Source organism: Cibotium barometz, chromosome 65, assembly GCF_041138505.1.
Source record: "Cibotium barometz isolate CiBa-2024 chromosome 65, ASM4113850v1, whole genome shotgun sequence".
In the NCBI taxonomy this organism is placed as follows: domain Eukaryota; kingdom Viridiplantae; phylum Streptophyta; class Polypodiopsida; order Cyatheales; family Cibotiaceae; genus Cibotium; species Cibotium barometz.
Window position 1 is genome coordinate 28,060,687 of NC_141110.1, and position 20,386 is coordinate 28,081,072.

The following is a 20,386-nucleotide window of genomic DNA, read 5'->3' on the forward strand; positions in this document are numbered from 1 at the left end:
GGATAGAGAGATAGAGGAGGATATAGAGAGTGAGAGAGGGAAGGGGCATAAGAGGTAAGAGGAGAGAGGGAAGGAGGATAGGAGGTAAGACAAGGATAGAGAGGGAGAGTGAAAGGGAGGGAGGGAGGGAGAGAAAGGAGAGAGAGGGAGAATGAAAGAAGGAGAGAGAGGGGTGAAAGGGAGGGAAGAGAGAGAGGGAGGGAAGAGGGTGGGAGGAGGAGAGAGAGGGTGGTGTGGGCTGGGACGGTGGTGGGACAAGGAGAGAAAGAGAGGGAAGAGGGTGGAGAGGAGAGAGAGGGAGGGTGGGAGAGTGAAAGGGAGAGAGAGAGGGAGAGTGGGAGAAGGAGAGATGAGGATATAGAGATAGATATAGCCCACACCACACTCTCTCCCCTAGAGAGAGTGAGAGAGGGAAAGGGAGGGAAGAGAGGGAGGGTGGTGTGGGCTGGGCTGGGTGGTGGTGGTGGTGGCAATAGTTAGAGAGAGATTGTTCAAGTAGAGAGAGAGGGCAGCCAAGAAAAGTTCCCTCCACCAAGCTCGCTTGGTGACCATCCCCGAGAATCGGTATAGCTGATAGGGCTAATGGTTTCTTGGTGCTAGGAGCATAGATTGTGGTGTTAAAGTCCACCCTGATGGGTTTCCTTGAGTACAAATATGAGTTGTGTCTCGTGGTTCCCATGGCACTAGCAATGAGAACAATACTATTGTGCAATGGTTCCCGTGGCACTAGCAAAAATGAGCACAATATTGTTGCTGTCTAGGTGTATTATGAATAGATGCTTCGTGCTTATATGGTTTCGGTGATAAATTACACACTAAACCATCACACATTGTGGGTCTGCAACTTCACAAAGTGGCTAGGGCTAGCCTCAAGGTTTCCCTTGGATAGCCTTGTCTCACTATTGGCCTAATCAGTTAAGCAGATTTCCTACCAGCTCATTCATGCTCATGTTCTTGAAATTTAGGAATATTTTTAGTGTTGGTTAGGCTCCCTTAGCTGTAGATGCATCCACTATCTCTGAATTTGGGTGGACAACTTATACAACCCTATCTTGTATATTGTCTCCTAGGTCCATCAACACTCACTCATCAAAGATGTAGTCTCATGGGATTGCATCTCATATGGAGATACATGGCTTTGGCAATGTAGTCCCGCATGGTCTTGTAGATTATCTACTAGGTCTAGCAACACTCACTCATCAAAGATGTAGTCTCCTAGAATTGCATCTCATATGGAGATACTTAGCTCTGGCAATGTAGTTCCACATGGTCTTGCTTAAGGTTGTATATTTGAGTAGCAACGAGGCTTTATTTGGCACCACTAGGGGGTGAAAATCTATCACATCCAAAACTCCACAACCATATGTTTTTTGGAGTATGAACTCCTAATTAACATCGGGAAATATTGGGTGATCCCAATAGCTTGGAATGAATGAAAAAACAAAGCTAAGTCCTAAGCTAGTGCCATCAACGATGCCAAATATATTTAAGGTAAGATCTTACCTTGAATATATTGGGTGATCCCAATATATTCAAGGTGATCCCAATAGCTTGGAATGAATGAAAAAACAAAGCAAGTCCTAAGCTAGTGCCATCGATGATGCCAAATATATTCAAGGTAAGATCTTACCTTTGCTTATGTCCACCAAAAACAAGTGATGTCTAGTACTTTGGGTGATCCCAATAGCTTGGAATGAATGAAAAAACAAAGCTAAGTCCTAAGCTAGTGCCATCGACGATGCCAAATATATTCAAGGTAAGATCTTACCTTTGCCTATGTCCACCAAAAACAAGTGATGTCTAGTACTTTGTACTTTGTCATAGAGCCATAAATGTAACTTTCCTTGTGCGTGTACTAGCCCGTCTATGGCATTCTCACTTCGTTGTTACACTGGAAAGCTTCCATTGCTATGGGGGTGAAGGAAGATATCTCTTTGTAGATGGAGACAAGATGAGAGTAGCCTTCACGGTGGTTCTCTTTGAAAAGAGGTGGGTAGAGAAGAATCTCATGAGAGGGAGAAAGAGGGAGAGCTCACAAGTATTCTATTGTTCATGTCTTATATACAAATTGCTAGTGTTCACACTTGGTTAGCCATAGCTTAAAAATAGTCCTACTGTTAATGTATTCTATTACAAGGAAATGAATGTATATTGTTAATGTCTTATATACAAATGGCTAGTGTTCGCACTTCGTCAGCTATAACTTAAAAATAGTCATGAGCCACTATTTCTTACAAAAGATGGGCTTCCATTTGCACATGCGAGTACATATGGGTAAGATGGCAAAGCGCCTTACAATAGGACCGACGTGCAAAACCATGTTAACTGACGTGCAAAACCATGTTAACCGACGAAGTGGCTCACAGAAGCCAATAATTATTTTATAATATGCATAGCATAGAAGGAGAATTCACTTACTAAATAAGGCACTCAAACCAAATGTAAATATATATAGCAAAGAACTTTCTAAATAAGGCACTCAAACCAAATGTAAGTATATATAGCATAAAAGGAGAAGTCACTTAATGCACTTGGAGCAATATAAATATGAGAAAGGAGAATTCACTTTATAAATAAGGCATCTGGACAAGGAGAAATCATTTCCAAATAAGGCACCTGGACCAAATATAAATATACAAGAATATTATATAAGACAATTTTAAGAAATGAGAAAGGCCCTCCCTTTAATGCAATCCATTGATTACATGTGGCTCCTTACCATCTACTAATATATTTGCTCCAGGCACCATAAGAAGTTGCCTTTGTATTATGGTACAACAACAAGCTTATATGATGGATTATTTGATTAGCACCCTTTGCCAACACATCATGCTCATAGGCTCTATGCATGCATGCTTAAGCTTAATACATTCAATAGATTTCCGTCAAAGCAAGCCCAATGGATCCTGCATATCCCTGCCACCACTAATCTACACCGACATTAAGTAATCTACACTCAAATTACCCACCGAATCTGAAACTAAGTTGAGACCTTTGATTTTGATCTGAGGATCAAGAATTCAGAATTCGAGGAAGTCTGCTTGGAAATCCAGACTTGTGATCTAGAAGTCTTGGGATATGGAATTAAGATATACTCATTGTATTCAAAAGAAAATCAAAACTGAAAACTTGCATAGAAACCCTGTTTTCTTAAAGGATTGTCTTACGCCAGAATGCTGTGGAGGGAGCATTTGGTATATGTATTTTTCTAAGGGAAGTTCGGTTGCAACAGTTGGCGGCAGGGAGTGTTAAAAGGACGGCTCACCCAATGCATCAGAATTGCTCCTGGAGGGCTGGGGAAGCTATGCCAAAACAGTGCGAATTTGGGCTCTATAGCAGCGGTGAAGGCTCAAAATTCGCATTGTTCTGGCACTGCTCCCCCAGCCACTCAGAATCATTTCTGATGCATTTATAATGAAGTTGAGTACAATGATTATGAAAAACAATAATTTATAAGATAAAAATATATTTAATCATGTGTAAAAATATATTATTTGTCATCCTAAGAGTAAAAACTAGATGGAGAGATGAATTTTATTTTTCAATCTCTTTCATGTGTTGTCATGTTTGAAAGTAAGACACATAGTTACATCTTCTAAAAGGTATTATCCAATTTAATCCATCAACTTATGATTCAGATCATACTCTCTCCCCCCCCTCCCCCCCCTACCAATGCATAGAGAGAGTTCAGTGAACGAACACACACACACACACTCTCTCTCTCTCTCTCTCTCACACACACACACACATACACACACTCTCTCTCTCACACACACACACACATACACACTCTCTCTCTCTCTCACACACGCGCGCGCACATGCACGTGCATGCACATGCACACACACTTTTTAAACGATATTCTATCAAGTTAGGACTCTAGTCCTATTTGTCTTCTCTCAGTCTCTCTCTCACACACACATGTGCATGCACACACACTCTCACATGCGTACCCCTCTGGACCCCTCTCTTACCCTTCATAGACACACAGCTGTGTACACAGGCAAACACCTCCTAAACGGTATTGTTTGAATTAATCAAATCTCTCTTTCTCGCACAACGGGGTTCTAGAATCTAGAAGGTTTTCTTTCTCTCTCTAGATCAATAAAGCAGATCCGACGGTTGGAGAACCCCCTCGGGCCTCCTTTCCACTCAGACACACTCTGCACGTCCTGGTGACTGGGTCCAGCATTGACAACGTAAAGGCCAGCTCCAGCTACCAAGTTACCCATGCGGAAGACTACTTAGTACTAGTCGGGTGTTTGTTGGGAATCGGGATGCCCACATTATTTAACACGAAGCTGCAGTTTCTCTGCTTCGTGGCACATGCAGAAGGAGCTTTCCTGCAAAGGGAAGTCTATAGACAAAAGCTAAAAGCAGAAATCATAGCAGAAGGAAGCCCAGCACAAGAAGAGCACAGCTCTACGGTTGGCTTTGATGGAAGAGCAGTATAAACTAATAAGTACCGAGACTAATATTCGCCCAAATCACGCCCAATTCGATCACAAGAGCTGCAAATAGGTACCAGATCTGCTGCTCAAAAATCAGAGCAAAAGGGAGGGTAGAGCCACTTTTGGGCTTATTTCAGGAGGAGTTAAAAGTGCACCCTTTTGCCGTTACCCCCTTTTACCTTGTAACGTCTTTGCTTGAAGAATAATCTCCTTCAACACGAGAAAAAGCATTCTTCTTCCAGTTGAAGATAAACAGCAGTTTGCTTTTTACCCATTTGGGCTTTTCTCTACACCTGAGTATACCTTCATGTCCACATCAAACATCTTGGAGGAGGCCATAGAAAACAGTATGGAGGACACCACTCAAGCCTCACAGCCAACCATGGATCCCAGCTTCAGCACATCTTCTCTTGAAAGGCAAGTGCTAAACGTGTTTAATCATGTAATGTGCAAGCAATGTTTCTTAATTTAGTTTATATATATCCAAACCCAACACCACCTCCACCCTTCCACCACTAAAATCCCTTTAAAAGAAGATTTTTTTTCCCTCTTCAAAAACCTACAAGAGGGTAGGACATGTTGCTGTCTTTGCTCCTATTTCCATGCCATATGGTCAGGTGGTTGATCTCTGTATTTTTCGGCAAATTTTACATGGGACATATCCTCCCACACCACATTTAGGGGAATTTGCCAACTTATGCATTTGGCAAGCTGTTCACCACAATGCAGGTCTAGGGTGTATAAGACACCTCATTGCAGCATGTAATGACCACAGCTATGCACTCCTTGAAGGTGTAGAAAACATGGGGGAGCCTGTGTGAGGTAACGGGTGCCCATGTTTGATCCAGCTGCAGCTGTGTTACCTTGAGATCAAAACATGCAGCAACATCTGGCTTTAGAAGACATGTCATGTGGAGATCACTTTTGCATTCCTTGACGGATTATGGGGCATGCTGTGTTTTCATTTATAGATCCAGTGATGGTTCTGAATTTGTCCGCAGGAGGCCTTCGAGTGAAGACCCATCAGCTATGACGATTGAATTCCTTCGTGCACGTCTGCTGTCTGAGCGATCAGTGTCAAAAGCAGCCCGACAGAGGGCACAACAGTTGGCCAAGAAGGTTCATAAACTTTCAGTTCCTTAGGAGTCCTGAGAATTTTCATTTGCAGCGGTGGTATTCATATTGCTTCTTGCTCTTGCCAGGTTGTGGAGCTTGAAGGTCGATTAGAATCTGAAATTCAACTTCGGAAAAAGTTAGAAGCAGCCAGACTGGAGGTCCTGTCAAAGTACAGAGCACAACTTAGTATGGAGTATGGCGAATTTTTCTCCTCAAGCTTTGGGGAAGGTGGTTTTGCTAGCTTTTCAAAGGATGATGGTCTCACCAAGTGTTCCAGACCTGGAACTCATGACGTCAATGAGGGCTTTTTGCAGTATACTCCTGATGAAGACGAGGAAGGCTTGCCCAACAGCAGGGTGGGCCATCTTGATAGGAGCGATTCCTCCAAGCAGTTGAATCGAGAGGAAACAAATGAAGATGATGAAGAAACTGATCATTCAGGAAGAGAGAAGGGAATTTTGGCTTGGGGGAGACAAAAAGGTTCAAGAAAGCTGCAAGACAAGGAGTTTGGATATGGAACTGATTGGCTTGGGAGGAGTTTTTCACAGAGGTCATTTGCATCTGTTGATGGGGAATCACCAAAGAAGAGATGGGTTGGAAAGTCAGTGCGTCAGATCAGGAAAAAGGAAAACAGGTAAACTTTTTATTGTGAGTGAAAGGCGGTATTGTTGAATGGAGGAAGATGATCTTATCTTGTCAAGCTTATTTTATATATAACACACCTGCCTGCCCGCTCACTTGCTTGCACTTGTGCTCATGCAAGCAAGCATGTATGCATGTAGTGAGATATAGATAGCTCATATTATTTTTTTGCTGAGGCCAAATATGGCCTATGAGACCCAATCAAACAAACCATGTGCATACTAAAGAAACATACTGAGTGCCATTGGCTAGGTAAGTGTAAGAATAGATCAAGTGAGTTCATCCTGGTGATGGAGTGCCTTTCTAAGAAAGGTGGCAAGGGCAGTCGTTTTCCCATTCTGCAGGTGGAAGGTATGATTGTCATGGAATCCCTCGATCATGTGAGGAAAACATGTACAGATTAATGCCCAGCTTGTTGTCTTTTAAGAGTTGGAGAACCCCTTCAACATCTTTCTCACGGCGCTTTAGTAAAAAAAACCAATATGTCATCGAGAAATATGAAAACACAGTGGCCATTCAACAGTTTAAAGATGTGCACCATCATTCAATTGAACGTAGCCGATGCGTTGATCAGGCCAAAAGGCGTGACCACGAACTTTTAGTGGGCTCATCGCATGAAGTCCTTCTTGACATGCACCATTAAAGGGAAGAATGGACAGCTTTGGGACAGGGCTGAACCATTAAAGGGTAGAATGGACAGCTTTGGGACAGCCTAAAGTAGACATACATGCATCCAGCTTTGGGAGGGGGCTGAACTATTGAAGGGTAGAATGGACAGCTTTGGGACAGCCTAAAGTAGACATACATGCATCCACATCTAAACACCCAAGGACTTGTCTAAGGACAACTTGAATACCCACAACATCCCAGAGACACAAGATTCACAGAACCGCATTCACTACCCAGAGGAGAACACACAAAGTGCGGGATTGTGGACATGTTCCATAAGCACATGGAGGGCTCACCATCTTGTTACATGGAGGATTGTGGACATGTGCTCCATAAGCACACCTTTCTAACCCCATTGATATGACGAAGAGTGAGCTTGCAGTCCTAGCAGAGGTACACACAAACTAAGCCCACTAGTGCTTAGTGGAAATAGCCAAACATATGCTTTGTTACAATGATCTGCCCAGCTCATCTACTATTACTTTGTCGTTATAGCTTTTAGGGATGCCTTTTACATCTCCTAATACAGATTGTGTACACAGAGTATCTTCTTTGTCTCACAGGCCATTTTGGCCTCTTGCAGACATTAATGTGCGTGCGCATGTGCGGCCTAAGACAACTGCAAAACGGGTGGCCATGATTCAGAGGAGATACATTTTGCTACCTTATGCCTCATACCTGATCCAAAGGCTCTCATATGTAAGTGATGTCGCCAACTCATGAGATCATATGTAAGCGATGTTGCCAACTCATGAGATCATATGTAAGTGAGATCATATGTACGTGAGATCATATGCATATGCCTAGCTCACCTCCTCTTTCATGTAATCATCCCTATAAGGCTACATAGCTAGTCATGTATGATTTGTTAGAGGGCAGTGGAAAGATGTAGATGAACGACAAAAACGCTGAAGCTCCAAGTGAGAGATGGGAGAAAACAGCATGCACTAATCCTCAAGAAAAAGATGGATAAAGGCACACAGTTTGCCCATTTTCTGGTGTGTAAAGCAGTGGAAAGATCTCTGCATTTTGCATGTAGAGATCCGGCCACTTTCCCTTCCTGTAGGAGATGAAGTCATATGGTTTTGCACTCTTCATCATACCAACCATTGCGAGGCTGTGAGCCAAAAGGCGGCTTGGCAGTGGAGCAAATTTTGAATAGAAAGCTGGCTCATGTGCAGATTAATTCTCGTATATGGGATCCAAGTCATGTTGAAAGTGGATGTGGGTGATGGTGGAAACGGGGGGAGTTGTGAGAGAGAGAGAGAGAGGGGAGAGAGAGAGAGAGAGAGAGAGAGAGATTATTAATTATTTTTTGAATAATATGCATCGCCCTCTTTAAATCGCAAGTAAGGGCTTAATTGATAAGTGCATTTTACACAAGCAGCCCATACATATGAGAGGAGGGACTTTCATCTACATTCACAAATTCAATCAGTACAGGCTTGTATTTGGACGATTGTAAACTGATCGAAAATCTCGCCAAGAGGGACACCAAAGCTTACCATCCAACCATAAAGGAAATCGGCTCACCCTTGAGCAACTGGGTACATGCAACTGCTAACCAACACTGAGAACCGCCTCCCATACCGTGAACGATCCCACCTAAGTGTGGCATCGATCTTGCTGCTAGCACTAGCCATGCACTCAAGTTAGAGACTCTGCGAAGAATTTAGGAGTAGTAGAATGAATCAACTGCTCCCAGTCACCCAGGATGGGCTAATATAGCGGTCCCATGCTTTTCGTAGCTTTACATCTTTTTATAGCTTTCCTCTTAACCTTGGTTAACTGGTGTCAGTTAGCAATGTGCATATTCTATTCTATTGTGTCTCCCCTTTATAAGCTCCAGCCCTAACCTCAAAATAGTTGTATGTAGTATGAAATTTTACATCTAGCGAGTGGAGGGATTGGTTTTTGAAAGTTGTGTAATACTGAGGGCTGATTTGTTTAAAACAGTACTCAAATTTTGACCATATTGGAGCCTCTTTCTATTATAATTTGTTGGACCCATACTGGAGTAGAAGGAATGCAATGCATCTAGGTATTTCTGCAGCCCCCTGCTTTGTGTGATTTCAATACTACCCTATTCATAGAGGACAACCGTGACTAGGTTAGGGCGTTCGCCACCTAGGCGATCAGTGAAATCTGCCAGCTCATCTACATAAGGCTCAAATATTGTGGGGGCATGCTTTGTACTGGCTCTGATAGGCCTTGCCCTGCGCATACAGGACCAGTGACCTGCTCATAAAGTGAGACCATTCTGAAAGAAAGAAAGAAAGAACTCAAGTTGTATTACTGTCTTCAAAAGACCCAATAGGTCGACGAGACCAAATAGTACATGAATTCCATGTGGTACTAAGCCATCGAAAAGACTAGAAGAAACAAAAAAACTGATACAAAAGGACAGACTAGGTGAAGGAGATCATCATCATCCTCCCCCTCATCACAGTGAGCATCATTGTAATCATTTGCATACATGTGAGAGTAAATGGGAAAGTGTGAAAGTACATCTCCAGATCAATACAACTCAATACAAAAGAGTTCATCTTCATCCATCCAAAATATCCAGCACGGGGGAGTTGATGATAGTTGAGAGGCTTGCCATGTCCACCACTAGTGGGGGAGTGTCCCTGTGCTGCTAGAGGACCATTAGAGAGAGAGAGAGAGAGAGAGAGAGAGAGAGAGAGAGAGAGAGCCTTGTATAAATTTTCTATAACCTTATGCAGGCCATATGATGCAAATTTGGAGGAAGAGCCTGGACAAACTCAAGATCCTGAGGATTTTGATGGTAAGAGTAGTCATCCAGATGGCACCAAAGAGAGCCTTCAGTGTGAAGATGAGAGAGACACAGAGGTGGAGAGAGTGCTTGAACGCCAGGCAGAGCTTATTGAACAGTTTGAAGCAGAAGAGAATGCACAAAGGGCATGGGAGGCAAAGTTCAAAGAGCAGAAAGCTCTGACTACAGAGGTGATGCTTTGGTTTTAAATCGTCAGCTTATCACAGCAAGCTAAAGCCTTGAGTTTGCAAACGCAATAAAGTCATGTGATGTGAGATCAAGTTTGCGAGTTTTAGTGTGCAGGTCCTCCACCCCTTTGTGTCTTGTTTTAATGAATGTGTTCGTTTTACAACTGCAGGGTATCGCTCAGAGTAGTACTCTGGACACTGTAGCAGACAAGCAGTGTGTGGAGGAAGGAACCAACGTGGTTGAAGTCGAGTGTGTATCGCCAAGTCAGCTTTTTGACAAGGTTTCCACTGAGCATTTGAGGAAAGTCCATCCTGACAGTCACCGTAGTGAAGGCTCAGATGCCATGCAAGATGGACTGGTTCAGTCTCAGACTTTCCAAGAGATGATGTCAGAAGATGTGAGCAGAGCTGAAAGTGTGAAGGGCAGAGCTGTGTTGAATACTACTGCCGAAAGTGAAGCTTCTTCTGATGCTAACCAAAGTAAGATCGGTAACACAGCATCGAAAGAGAAGCTACCAAAAGAAAGGCAATGTCGGATTGATGAGAACAAGGAAACTGTAGAGAATGTTGGTGGTATGCCAACAGAAACTGATCCACCTGATAAAGTTGCTGTGGTGCAAGCGTCGCAGGCCTCACCAAACACATCATCCCGGGTTTCGAAGGAAGAAGTCTCCCAAGATCAGGTATCCACGGTTACGAACATTGAGGAAAGAGGAGAGCATGCAAGAGACCTTTCTGTGGAAGGAGGAAAACCAGAGCGATACAAGAAACATCTGTCCTCCAGTTTCAGATTTACTGTTTTTGCAGATGCTGAGCCAGTCACGAGGAGCTCTCCCCAGATGCCGGGTTTGGCAGCTTATAAGCAAGATACAGATATGGCAGAGCAATACAGGGAGATCCAGAAGGAAGAAAACGAAGATAGCCACCACCACCACCTGAACAATCATGTCTCCACGACGGCTTCAAATGAGCATGGTATCAGTATCAGCATGGGCTGCCCTGTTGCTTCTGACAATAGCACTCTTTCCAGACAAGACACAGGTTCCCTGGCAGAATCACGGTCAAATGTACCTGAAGGGATCACCGGAACAGAGAGGCAATCATCTTTGGTCGGTGAAACTGGCGATATGGATAGATTTTCTAGCCATGCTTCCTCAGACAACCTGGTGAAGGGATCCCTTTGGGAAGAAGTTTTGAACAGAACAAGAGTGCAAGAAGGTGGCCAGGATCTGAAACCTGGAGGAGTAGCCAGAAGCATTGCCGACTTCCCACCGCATCCGGAATTCCATATGCGACAAACGCAATATGCATCGCCGCAGCAGCAATGGGACGGACCAAATTTCAACGGCTTTTCTTCGCTTCCAGGCCACAGGTCTGGCATCCCTTTCCCTATGTCCCATGTAAATGCTTACGAAGACACAGGCTTTAGGAACCATCGCAAGTCCATAGATGGTGGTTTTGACAGGGTAGCAGAGGCTTTAAGGGCTTTGCAGATAGCGAAGTGTCAGGTTCAGACCTCCAATGAGCAAGCAACAGTGTTGGCTGGCCTGGATGCTGCTTATGATGGTAGGGATGCTTTCTACACTGAGTCACCTGTCTACCCAGCCCCACCACCACAGTATGTTGGGATGGCACCATACTCATCCCGAGGTCTGAGTCCTTTCACACCTCATATGCAAGGATGGGGTGCTGCTGCAGCAGGGTATGGAATAGGCACATCAAGGCAGCCAGCCAATGCACCGTATGCGCAATACGTGTCGACGAGGATGGCAGAAACACCCAGTTTCTGGCCACCAGCCCCCCCACAAAATGTTCACGATAGCAACCTTTACCACCATGATACTAGGCAGCAGAGGTGAAATGCCAATTTTAAGGGTTCAAATCACACGGTAATCTAATAAGCAGTGAAGTGCCATTTGCTACTATGAGTCAACCAAGAAATGCCATCATGATGCTACATGCGGGTATATGCTGCTGTTTCCCATGGATTTTGATGTGGAAATCCTGGAGGAAGGGGTTGGGAATCTTACATTTGTTTTCAACCTGTACTTGTTTGTGCAGATTGTATGTGAATAATTAATTGTTGTAACGATCTTGAATCATGTTTTTGTGCCACTTGGGCTGAGTGAAGCGGCCCCAGCAGGAGAGGAGGAGGGGAGGCCTCCCCAATAATGGTTTCAAGAAATAAAGGCCTTAAGTCTCTTGTGAGAGACTCAAGTTGATATTATGTAAATCATGATCATGCTATCGAACAAACAACCAACTTTGCTTGCTTTCCCCCCCCCCTCCCCCCTCTCTCTTTCTTCTTTAATTTTTTAGGTTCCCAAGTGCTACTTGGGCACAATAGACTTAACCAATTAACTTAATTACAATGTCTGGCAACCAGCTACAAATGATTAATTTTACTTCCTTGAATTTCTAATAAGCCTAATTCTCTCGTAATGCGCAGACTCACAAAGAGTCGGCTTCTCTCGTCTTACTATAAAATTGTGATTAAAAAATAAAGAGCAGCAAGGGATGCATCAAGGCAACTGGACATTAAGGTCTGCATCATACCACTTTCACTTGAGACTCAACACAAGTAGAAGTTCAGAGGCCTCGAAAGACACGTGCCAGGGAGAGCCACTGTGTGTAGATAATTAGAGCCTTTCCCCAATTAATTTAATTGTGCTCAAAGCATTCGTAATGGATAAGTCTTCTATAATTCCTATGCTTTTAAGCGTCGAGGTAATCATCAGGCCTATTTTATCATACATTTAAGCTCTACTTGATAGATTCAATTTATGTTGAATGACTTGCACCAATCACGCTTTTTGCATGTATCCTAAAACATGGCGAACTCAATTATAAGAGAAAAAACAAAAAGGATAACCTTCACAAGGACCTCCAAATTCTATATACAACACTTTTATCCTTAAAAATGTGTGGCTTTTTTAGAAAGTACTTTATTATATAGTTGACAAACTATACAAAAAGAAGATTATTCATAATTGAACTTCTATTAATTTATTATTTACAATTGAACTTCTATGAATTTCATATCTAGGCCCAATGATTTCTAGGGGCAAAGGGTTTTGTGACCCATTGAGGTGTGCTCACCATTGTCTTTCTCTCAAGCTCTTCTCTTTCTCTCAAGCTCTTCTCTATAGTCCTTTAGGTTTTGACATGATTAATGCATGTAGTCTTTATTATCAATTATATAAATGTGAGTAATATTATCACGATTTAAGCGATGTATGCCCAATTATACCTCCATAAATATTTGATAGCAATCCCAAAGTTACTTATGTTTTATCTATGTTTTAGCAGCTCAAGGATTCCCTGATTATACCACGTTAGTGATAATACAGGTTTTTAAATAGAAGTCTTTAAAAAAAAAACATATACATCCACAAATGATGTATTTCACCCTTGTGATAGTGGGTCATCCTAAGGGAGACGTGCAACAAATACAATCTTTCAAGCTTGAAGTAGTCATAGTTATTCACAATGTTGGATCAAATGAGCTCAAATGGATTCCATAGGTTTTACATAAATTTTACCTTTTTTTAAAGAGTAAATCTATATTCTCTTCTCTTGTTGATATCGACATGGTAGCTTAGTTCATGCAATGTTTTTTATTACATCTTTTCTAAAATTTATGAGATCTAGACTCTATTTTATGTACAAGGGTAAAATAAAATGAATCATTATAGACAAATGCAAGTTAATGCTATAATCTTTAAGTATACATAGAGATTGTTGTAACGTTATTTCGAGATGTTGAACCTTGAAAAAGAACTCTTTGATAGAGGTGGAGAAAAAGCATAGTTTATTCAAAAGAAAGGTTTGTTTTACACTAAAACAAGGCTTATGATTAAGAAAAGTGCAAGTGTGTGTGAGGGAGGCATGGTGAAAGCTAAAGACAAGAGGCATGGGTTTACCACTTGTACAAGGTGACATGTGATTAGCCTAATATTTTTCTAAAAACCCTCAAACTATGACACACTAGGAAGATTTTTCAAAAAACCCTCACACTATGACACATGAGGATCTATTCACTAGAAAGAGAAATTAACATAAGGAGAAAATATATACAATAAAACCCATTCCTCAAGATATTAAACATAAACTAAAGCAATGGAAATAAAATAAATCAAAATAACTCAACACACAAGAATGGGTACAATTCTTCTCCCCAAATGAGTGTGGCCTTCTCCCACAAATTTATATTTATATATTATTAAAGCCAAGCCACTTTAGGCTAAGACTCTACATTTATTTTTACAAAGGAGTGGCTTGCATGAGTTCCACTTTTGCATGCATAAATATGAGGCTTGCATCATTTATCTTTTAGAAGTTCAAGCACGTCTCTTGCTTTTCCACAAAAAGGAAAGATAATTACAACTTTCAGGCTTAGAATTTAGCCAAGTGTATTATTAAAAAAATGCAATGCGTCTTATTTTTACAAAGGAATGGCTTGCATGAGTTCCACTTTTTCATGCATGAATATGAGGCTTGCATGATTTATCTTTTAGAAGTTCAAGCACGTCTCTTGCTTTTCCAAAAAGGAAAGATAATTACAATTTTTAGGCTTAGAATTTAGCCTTTAAATGTGCAAGCGTATTATTCAAAAATGCAATTCTACACTTGACTAAGAAGGTAAACTTATTATTCTCCAATGTGCACACATTATCGTACATTTACTTGTTGTGCAATGTCTATAATTTTATTTCACGTGCATGTATGCCTTCAATCACATTCCTCTTCACCTATCTCATAAACACAAATGCTAGTTTACCAATTAATTGATAAATTCAATCAATCCTAATAAACACATTAACAGGCACAAATGATACACCACAATCAAAATCTACTGACGTAAGTACCCAAGGTATCACTCTCTTACAAACCAATCTAGAAATTTGTGAAAGCCCAAGAATACACCACTATGGTCACTAAAAATATATAATGCTTAAATGTGCAATCATCAATTATATTAATTTAGCATGGTGCAACGATAAATTAGGCGTCCCCAAGATGTCTCATCCCTCTTAGTTGCATGCTTATAAAAGAGCCAAGAGTCTGAGGATAGACATGGAAAGATCTCACAAACATCCACATAGCATCTTCTTTGGGATAATTTTTAAAAGTCAACAAATCCTTGACATAGGTGTTGCCAATATGGGTAAAAGTAATTAGTAATTTGTTAGTCAATGATGGCATCGGGTTTGAGAACTTTTTCTTCTGTTTCTATAAGAGGTGGTTCTTCATATACAAGATGAGAAGGAAGTGACCCTTAAAATGGTTGAATGAAGCTTGAAAAGATTGATCCTCTCTTTCACTCCAATTGAAATAATCCAATTAAAATTTCTAGCCTTTTTCAAAAGTTCAATTAGAGCATGTAATCATGTCTAGCCTTTTTCAAAAGTTCAATTAGAGCATTTGGTATATATGTAAAGTTTCTAACAGTCACGTGACTTTAGCCAAGTAAATATACAATCAATCTTTTTTGGGTCTACATGGATTCCCTTAGTAGCATACACAATATGGCCAAGGTATTCAAGTTGATCTTGTAAGAAGTGACTCTTTTCAAGATTGACATAATGTTGGTTTTTGTTCATATATCCCTTTTGCTCAAGGAAATATCCAATAAACACACATGTTTTTTTACATTTGGATCTAGCTTCGTATGCAACTCATCTGGCACATGCACATAGGCAATGCATCCAAAAAATTTCAAGTGAGACAAATCAGGTTTCTTGCCACAGTGAATTTCTCCTCTAGCATTACATCATGTATGGCTACAGGTAGGAGTCATCTTCATGATATAAACTATTGTAGAAACAGCTTTAGCCCACTAGCTATGCAGCATATTCTTCTATGTCATGTATGCTCACACTATCTCTGCAATGTGCTTGTTTCCCGCTCAGCAACCCCATTTTGCTACGGAGTGTATCTACATGTAAACTATCTCTGCAATGTGCTTGTTTCCCGCTCAGCAACCCCATTTTGCTACGGAGTGTATCTACGGAGTGTATCTACATGTAAACTATCTCTGCAATGTGCTTGTTTCCCGCTCAGCAACCCCATTTTGCTACAGAGTGTATCTACGGAGTGTATCTACATGTAAACTATCTTTGAATGCCATTCTTTTGCAAAAAATCAGAGAACTCATTGGAGAATTACTCTCCCCCTCCATCTGACCTTAGGCACTTCACATGCTTTCTTGTTTGCTTTTGAGCCATCACTGTAAAATTTTAAAAATGAGTGAAACTTCACTCTTGTCCTTTATGAAATACACCCACACTTTCCTCATGTGGCCATCAATAAATGTTACATAATATTTATAACCACCTATAGACATAGTTTTTGCATGACACCATACATCTGAATGCACAACATCTAGTACATTCCTGCTCACATTTTAATCATGTGGAAATCATGCTTTGTCTTCTTTCCGAATTGACATGCTTCACATACTTTGTGCATACCATCAACCTTAAACTCAAGTAGCCTTGTCACAATTTCTTTAGTCTGCACAGACTTCATTCTTTGCACATTTACATTCCCAATTCTCTTATGCCAAATGTCTGTATCTGCAACAACTCCTAATCCCTATGCAAACATTGTAGCTTTTACTTTAGGCATATTTACATCTTGTGTAAACATTATGCCCACTTTATTGCCTTTTTCAACCAACATGCACTTATCTTTAAAGTCTTTGACATAGCAACCGTCACGGTTAAATCACATGTGCAAACCCTGCTCAATCATTTGGCCAACAAAAACCAAACTCTTTTTAATATTTGGAACGTGAAGTACATCTGCAAGGTACTTCACCTTACCATCCTGCATAGACAATGGCACATTTCCAACATGGGCAATCGGATGAGAAGTATCATCCCCTATTTCAACAAAACTTGGCTTTTTAAGATTTTTCATATCCTTGAACCATTCGCCAGGATTGGTCATATGGTTTAAAGCACTTGAATCCACATACCATACATGCGGATACATCATTTCCCGGCACAACATTAATCACATGCCGTATAACAAACAACCTTTCATTGTCCTCATTACTTCTGCTAGAGGATGCATAGTGATTTTGCCGCACTTTTTCATTTCTCATGTTATTTTGCTTCTTATAGCAATCTGCCTACAAATGCCTAGATTTGCCATAGTAAAAATAGCCTGGTGTATCTGCCTTTGCCAATTTCCATGACCTCTTTGACTCTCCCTGCCTTGAAATGGCCTCTTCCACTTGTGTGTTGTTGTGATTCATGGGACTGTTGTTGGTGACCATATTTTTGATTACCTGTTTAGCCACCACCTTGGCCACGACCTCGACCTCTACCTTGTCCTCTACCTACACTTGTGTAGAAGCCCTATTTCTTTGAACTCCCTTTGTTTTGTGAAGACTGGTATTCACCCAAACTTTTTTGTTCAATGATCAACACTGACACCAAATCTGTAAAGTTGGGAATGTTCTCTTAAGTTTGAATAGACGGCTTGAATGCGTTGTATTGTGTCACGAGACCACGTAGACATACTTCCACCTTATCCTCGTCAACAACAAAAACACCAATAGATGCTAGGGATTCCACAATGTCCTTGATCTTCAAGGCATAATCATTTCACAGACATGTTTTTCTTCTCCATAGTATGAAGCTCATTCTTCAACTGAATCTTTTGTGCCTTGGTGTTAGTTTCATATAGCCTCACCAAGGTATCCCACGCCTCCTTGGGTGACTTGGCATCTTGTATATATCCAATCACGGTGTCCTATATACTAATAGAAAGCCAATACATGACTTTCCTTGCTCCTTGATTCCAATCCTTGTATTCTTTTACATCTACAGTACTTAGATTGAAACAATACTTGGATCAATCTAAGGTATCTCTGGTGCCTCCTCATGTTCACCTTCAATGTAGTCCCAGTAGAGCCTTTTCCCATCAAAAAATTGTTAATCTAAAGCTCAAAGCATGGAGGTTACTCTTGTCAATCTTCTCTGCAATAATATGGTTAATTCCATAATTTGACATCTTGTATGCAACCCAAATTCACCAAAAGCAGCACTCTTGTTTGACCTGCACAAACTGATGTATTCACTGCAGAAGCGGTACTATAGTACACCCAAACTATCACAACCAATGACCTCAATTTTTATGCATACACCCAATAACACCTGTAAGACCTCTTTGTAGTACACATTATGTCTGCACAACCAAATTTCTTTCTTGCAATTCCAAAATAGACTTCTTCAGAATATCAAAACTTACCTACAGTGCAAACGAACGCTTGATAACTCAAATATAGAGATGAAGATGTGCCTTGTAGCTCCACTCTCGTGAAGATAGCTCCTTAATGGGGGTTTGTGCAGGTGCCTCCCAAAGAGCTCCCAAAAAGGGTGTAGTAGTATGACACAAAGTTGGGGTTTTGACTTCGGTCACTTCTTAGAATCAAAACACACTTGTATGAAACCTCACAGCCTCCTCACCTCCCTTTCTCTCCCTAGGTTAAGATAAAGATATACACATCAAAGGTGAGATCATAATTCATGGAAGGAAAGATGAAAGGCTCCGGAGAAGCAAGAATTTCTACCACTCTGGTAGCTCCAAACAAGAGGGCAATTCTTTGTTGGAAGAAAATCTTCTGACTTAGGATTATGTGAACGGAAACATACGGGGAATGTTGGTAAGGTTCATCCATTCGAATTGGGTGATTTGGACGGAACATATTAAAGCAAAAGAATATATCAATCACTTATAAGAGGATAAGACACATGGGATTTGCTTTTTGATTAGAGATTAAGAGGAATTAATCATTATTAAGAAGAAAGAATGGCCAAAAGTCTATAATTGCATGTTTTTGGTTATGTTGCTTATGTTCTTGTGCTTGAGCAACAACGCAGTAAGCTTGATGATAAGGTAGTTAAATGCATATTTGTGTGGGATAAAGTTCAGAAAGCAAGGGATAAAGTTCAAAAAGCAGCCATATGTAGAGCAATTGAATGCTCAACCAAGTGCTGAAATTTAGCCTTTGCAGGTGAAAAATAAGCTTACAAATCAGTCTTTTGATGAGGCAATTATTGAGGATGTAGTGGATGAGGAGAGAGCAGCCATAGAAGAATCTAGGCGTATACCAAAATGGCTTGTGCAGACATTGAGGGATAGCAAGTTGGCAGCTCCTTTACCTAGCAGAACTCGTGCAGGTTCTTATCATACAGATTATTCTCATGTGGATCATGTTCTCGTTTCTACTTTATGTAATGAGGAGGAACCTGTTTCCTTTGAGGAAGCACATGATGATGATCATTGGATGCATGCTATGCAGGATGAGTATAACTCTATACTCAAGAACGACACCTGGTATTTGATAGATCTACCTCATAGCAAGAAAGCCATTGGTACTAAGTGGGTTTACAATGAAGTAGATGGTAGCATTGATCGCTATAAGGCTAGACTTGTTCCAAAGGGGTATGCCCATCGAAAGAGTATTGATTATGATGAGACCTTTGCACCCACATCTCGTATGACTATCATTAGGTGTCTCATTGATTTGGCAGGGTGGAATGTACATTAGTTGGACATTAAGAATGCATTCTTGAATGGTGATTTACATGAAGAGTTGTATGTACCATAGCCTCTTGGTTTTGATGTGAAAGGAGAAAAGTCTAAAGTATCCAAGTTGAAAAAGGCTCTTTATGGCCTTAAGTAGGCTCCTAGAGCATGGTATGAGAAGATTCATGCATACTTGGTTGCAAATGATTTTTGCAACAGTTCAACAGAGACTACCCTCTATGTGAAGAGTGTGCAACACGAGGCCAAATATATAGTATGTAGTCTCACAGTCGAGCAGATTTATGCATAGCCCAAATATATAGTATGTAGTCTCACAGTCGAGCAGATTTATGCATAGCCCAGGTACAAAGCACTGGCAGACTGTTAAGCGAGTTTTTCGTTATTTACAGGGCACTCAGTATTTTGGATTATTTTATCCAAAGGGGGGTGAGTCACAGCTGCATGCTTTCAGTGATTTAGATTGCGCTGGATGTTATGACACACGAGTATCCACTAGTGGGTATTGCATTCGCCTTGGTGATTCATGTATATCATGGCTCAGAAAACAAGTAGCCTACAATGGCCTCTTCCAACTGTGAAGTTGAGTACAGGAGGGCAGCTTTTACAGCTACAGTTGAGTGTGTGTGGCGTGGTGTTGGATAGTCATCTAGGACTACGATTTTCACTGACAGTAAGAGCGCATTAGCAGTTGACGCGACGAGGAACCCAATGTTTCATGCTCACACTAAGCATATTGAGGTGCATTACCAGTATGTCAGGGAAAGACTCTCTACAGCAGAGAGATCGGCTTGGTCTATGTGCCTACACATGACAGCATGGCATATTTATTCACGAAGGCTCTTCCTTGTGAAAAGTTTGAAGCTTTTCGTAAAGCTTTGGGCTTACTGCCTTTTAGGATTGATCGGCCATACCCTATACATCTTCACATCATCACTCCAGGGAGGATTTGTAGCATTATATGGTAGTGATGTGTGTGAACA

The 20,386-nt window shown here is 41.1% G+C and overlaps 1 protein-coding gene across 1 annotated transcript; it reads left to right on the forward strand.

The window, feature by feature from the left end:
• The first annotated feature begins 4,182 nt into the window (after positions 1-4,182).
• Positions 4,183-12,118, forward strand: LOC147603130 (uncharacterized). The gene is made up of 5 exons (XM_086797007.1): positions 4,183-4,868; positions 5,453-5,570; positions 5,654-6,201; positions 9,605-9,845; positions 10,013-12,118. The coding sequence occupies exons 1-5, from the start codon at positions 4,759-4,761 to the stop codon at positions 11,699-11,701; spliced, it is 2,706 nt and encodes a 901-aa protein (XP_086653133.1). The 5' UTR covers positions 4,183-4,758; the 3' UTR covers positions 11,702-12,118.
• Positions 12,119-20,386: the final 8,268 nt, after the last annotated feature.

Bases quoted from the DNA above. Each gene is read 5' to 3' on its own strand.
- LOC147603130 (XM_086797007.1), top strand. From the start codon at position 4,759: ATGTCCACATCAAACATCTTGGAGGAGGCCATAGAAAACAGTATGGAG. The intron at 4,869-5,452 runs GCAAGTGCTAAA...ATTTGTCCGCAG, and splicing joins AGCACATCTTCTCTTGAAAG to GAGGCCTTCGAGTGAAGACC. The intron at 5,571-5,653 runs GTTCATAAACTT...TGCTCTTGCCAG, and splicing joins CACAACAGTTGGCCAAGAAG to GTTGTGGAGCTTGAAGGTCG.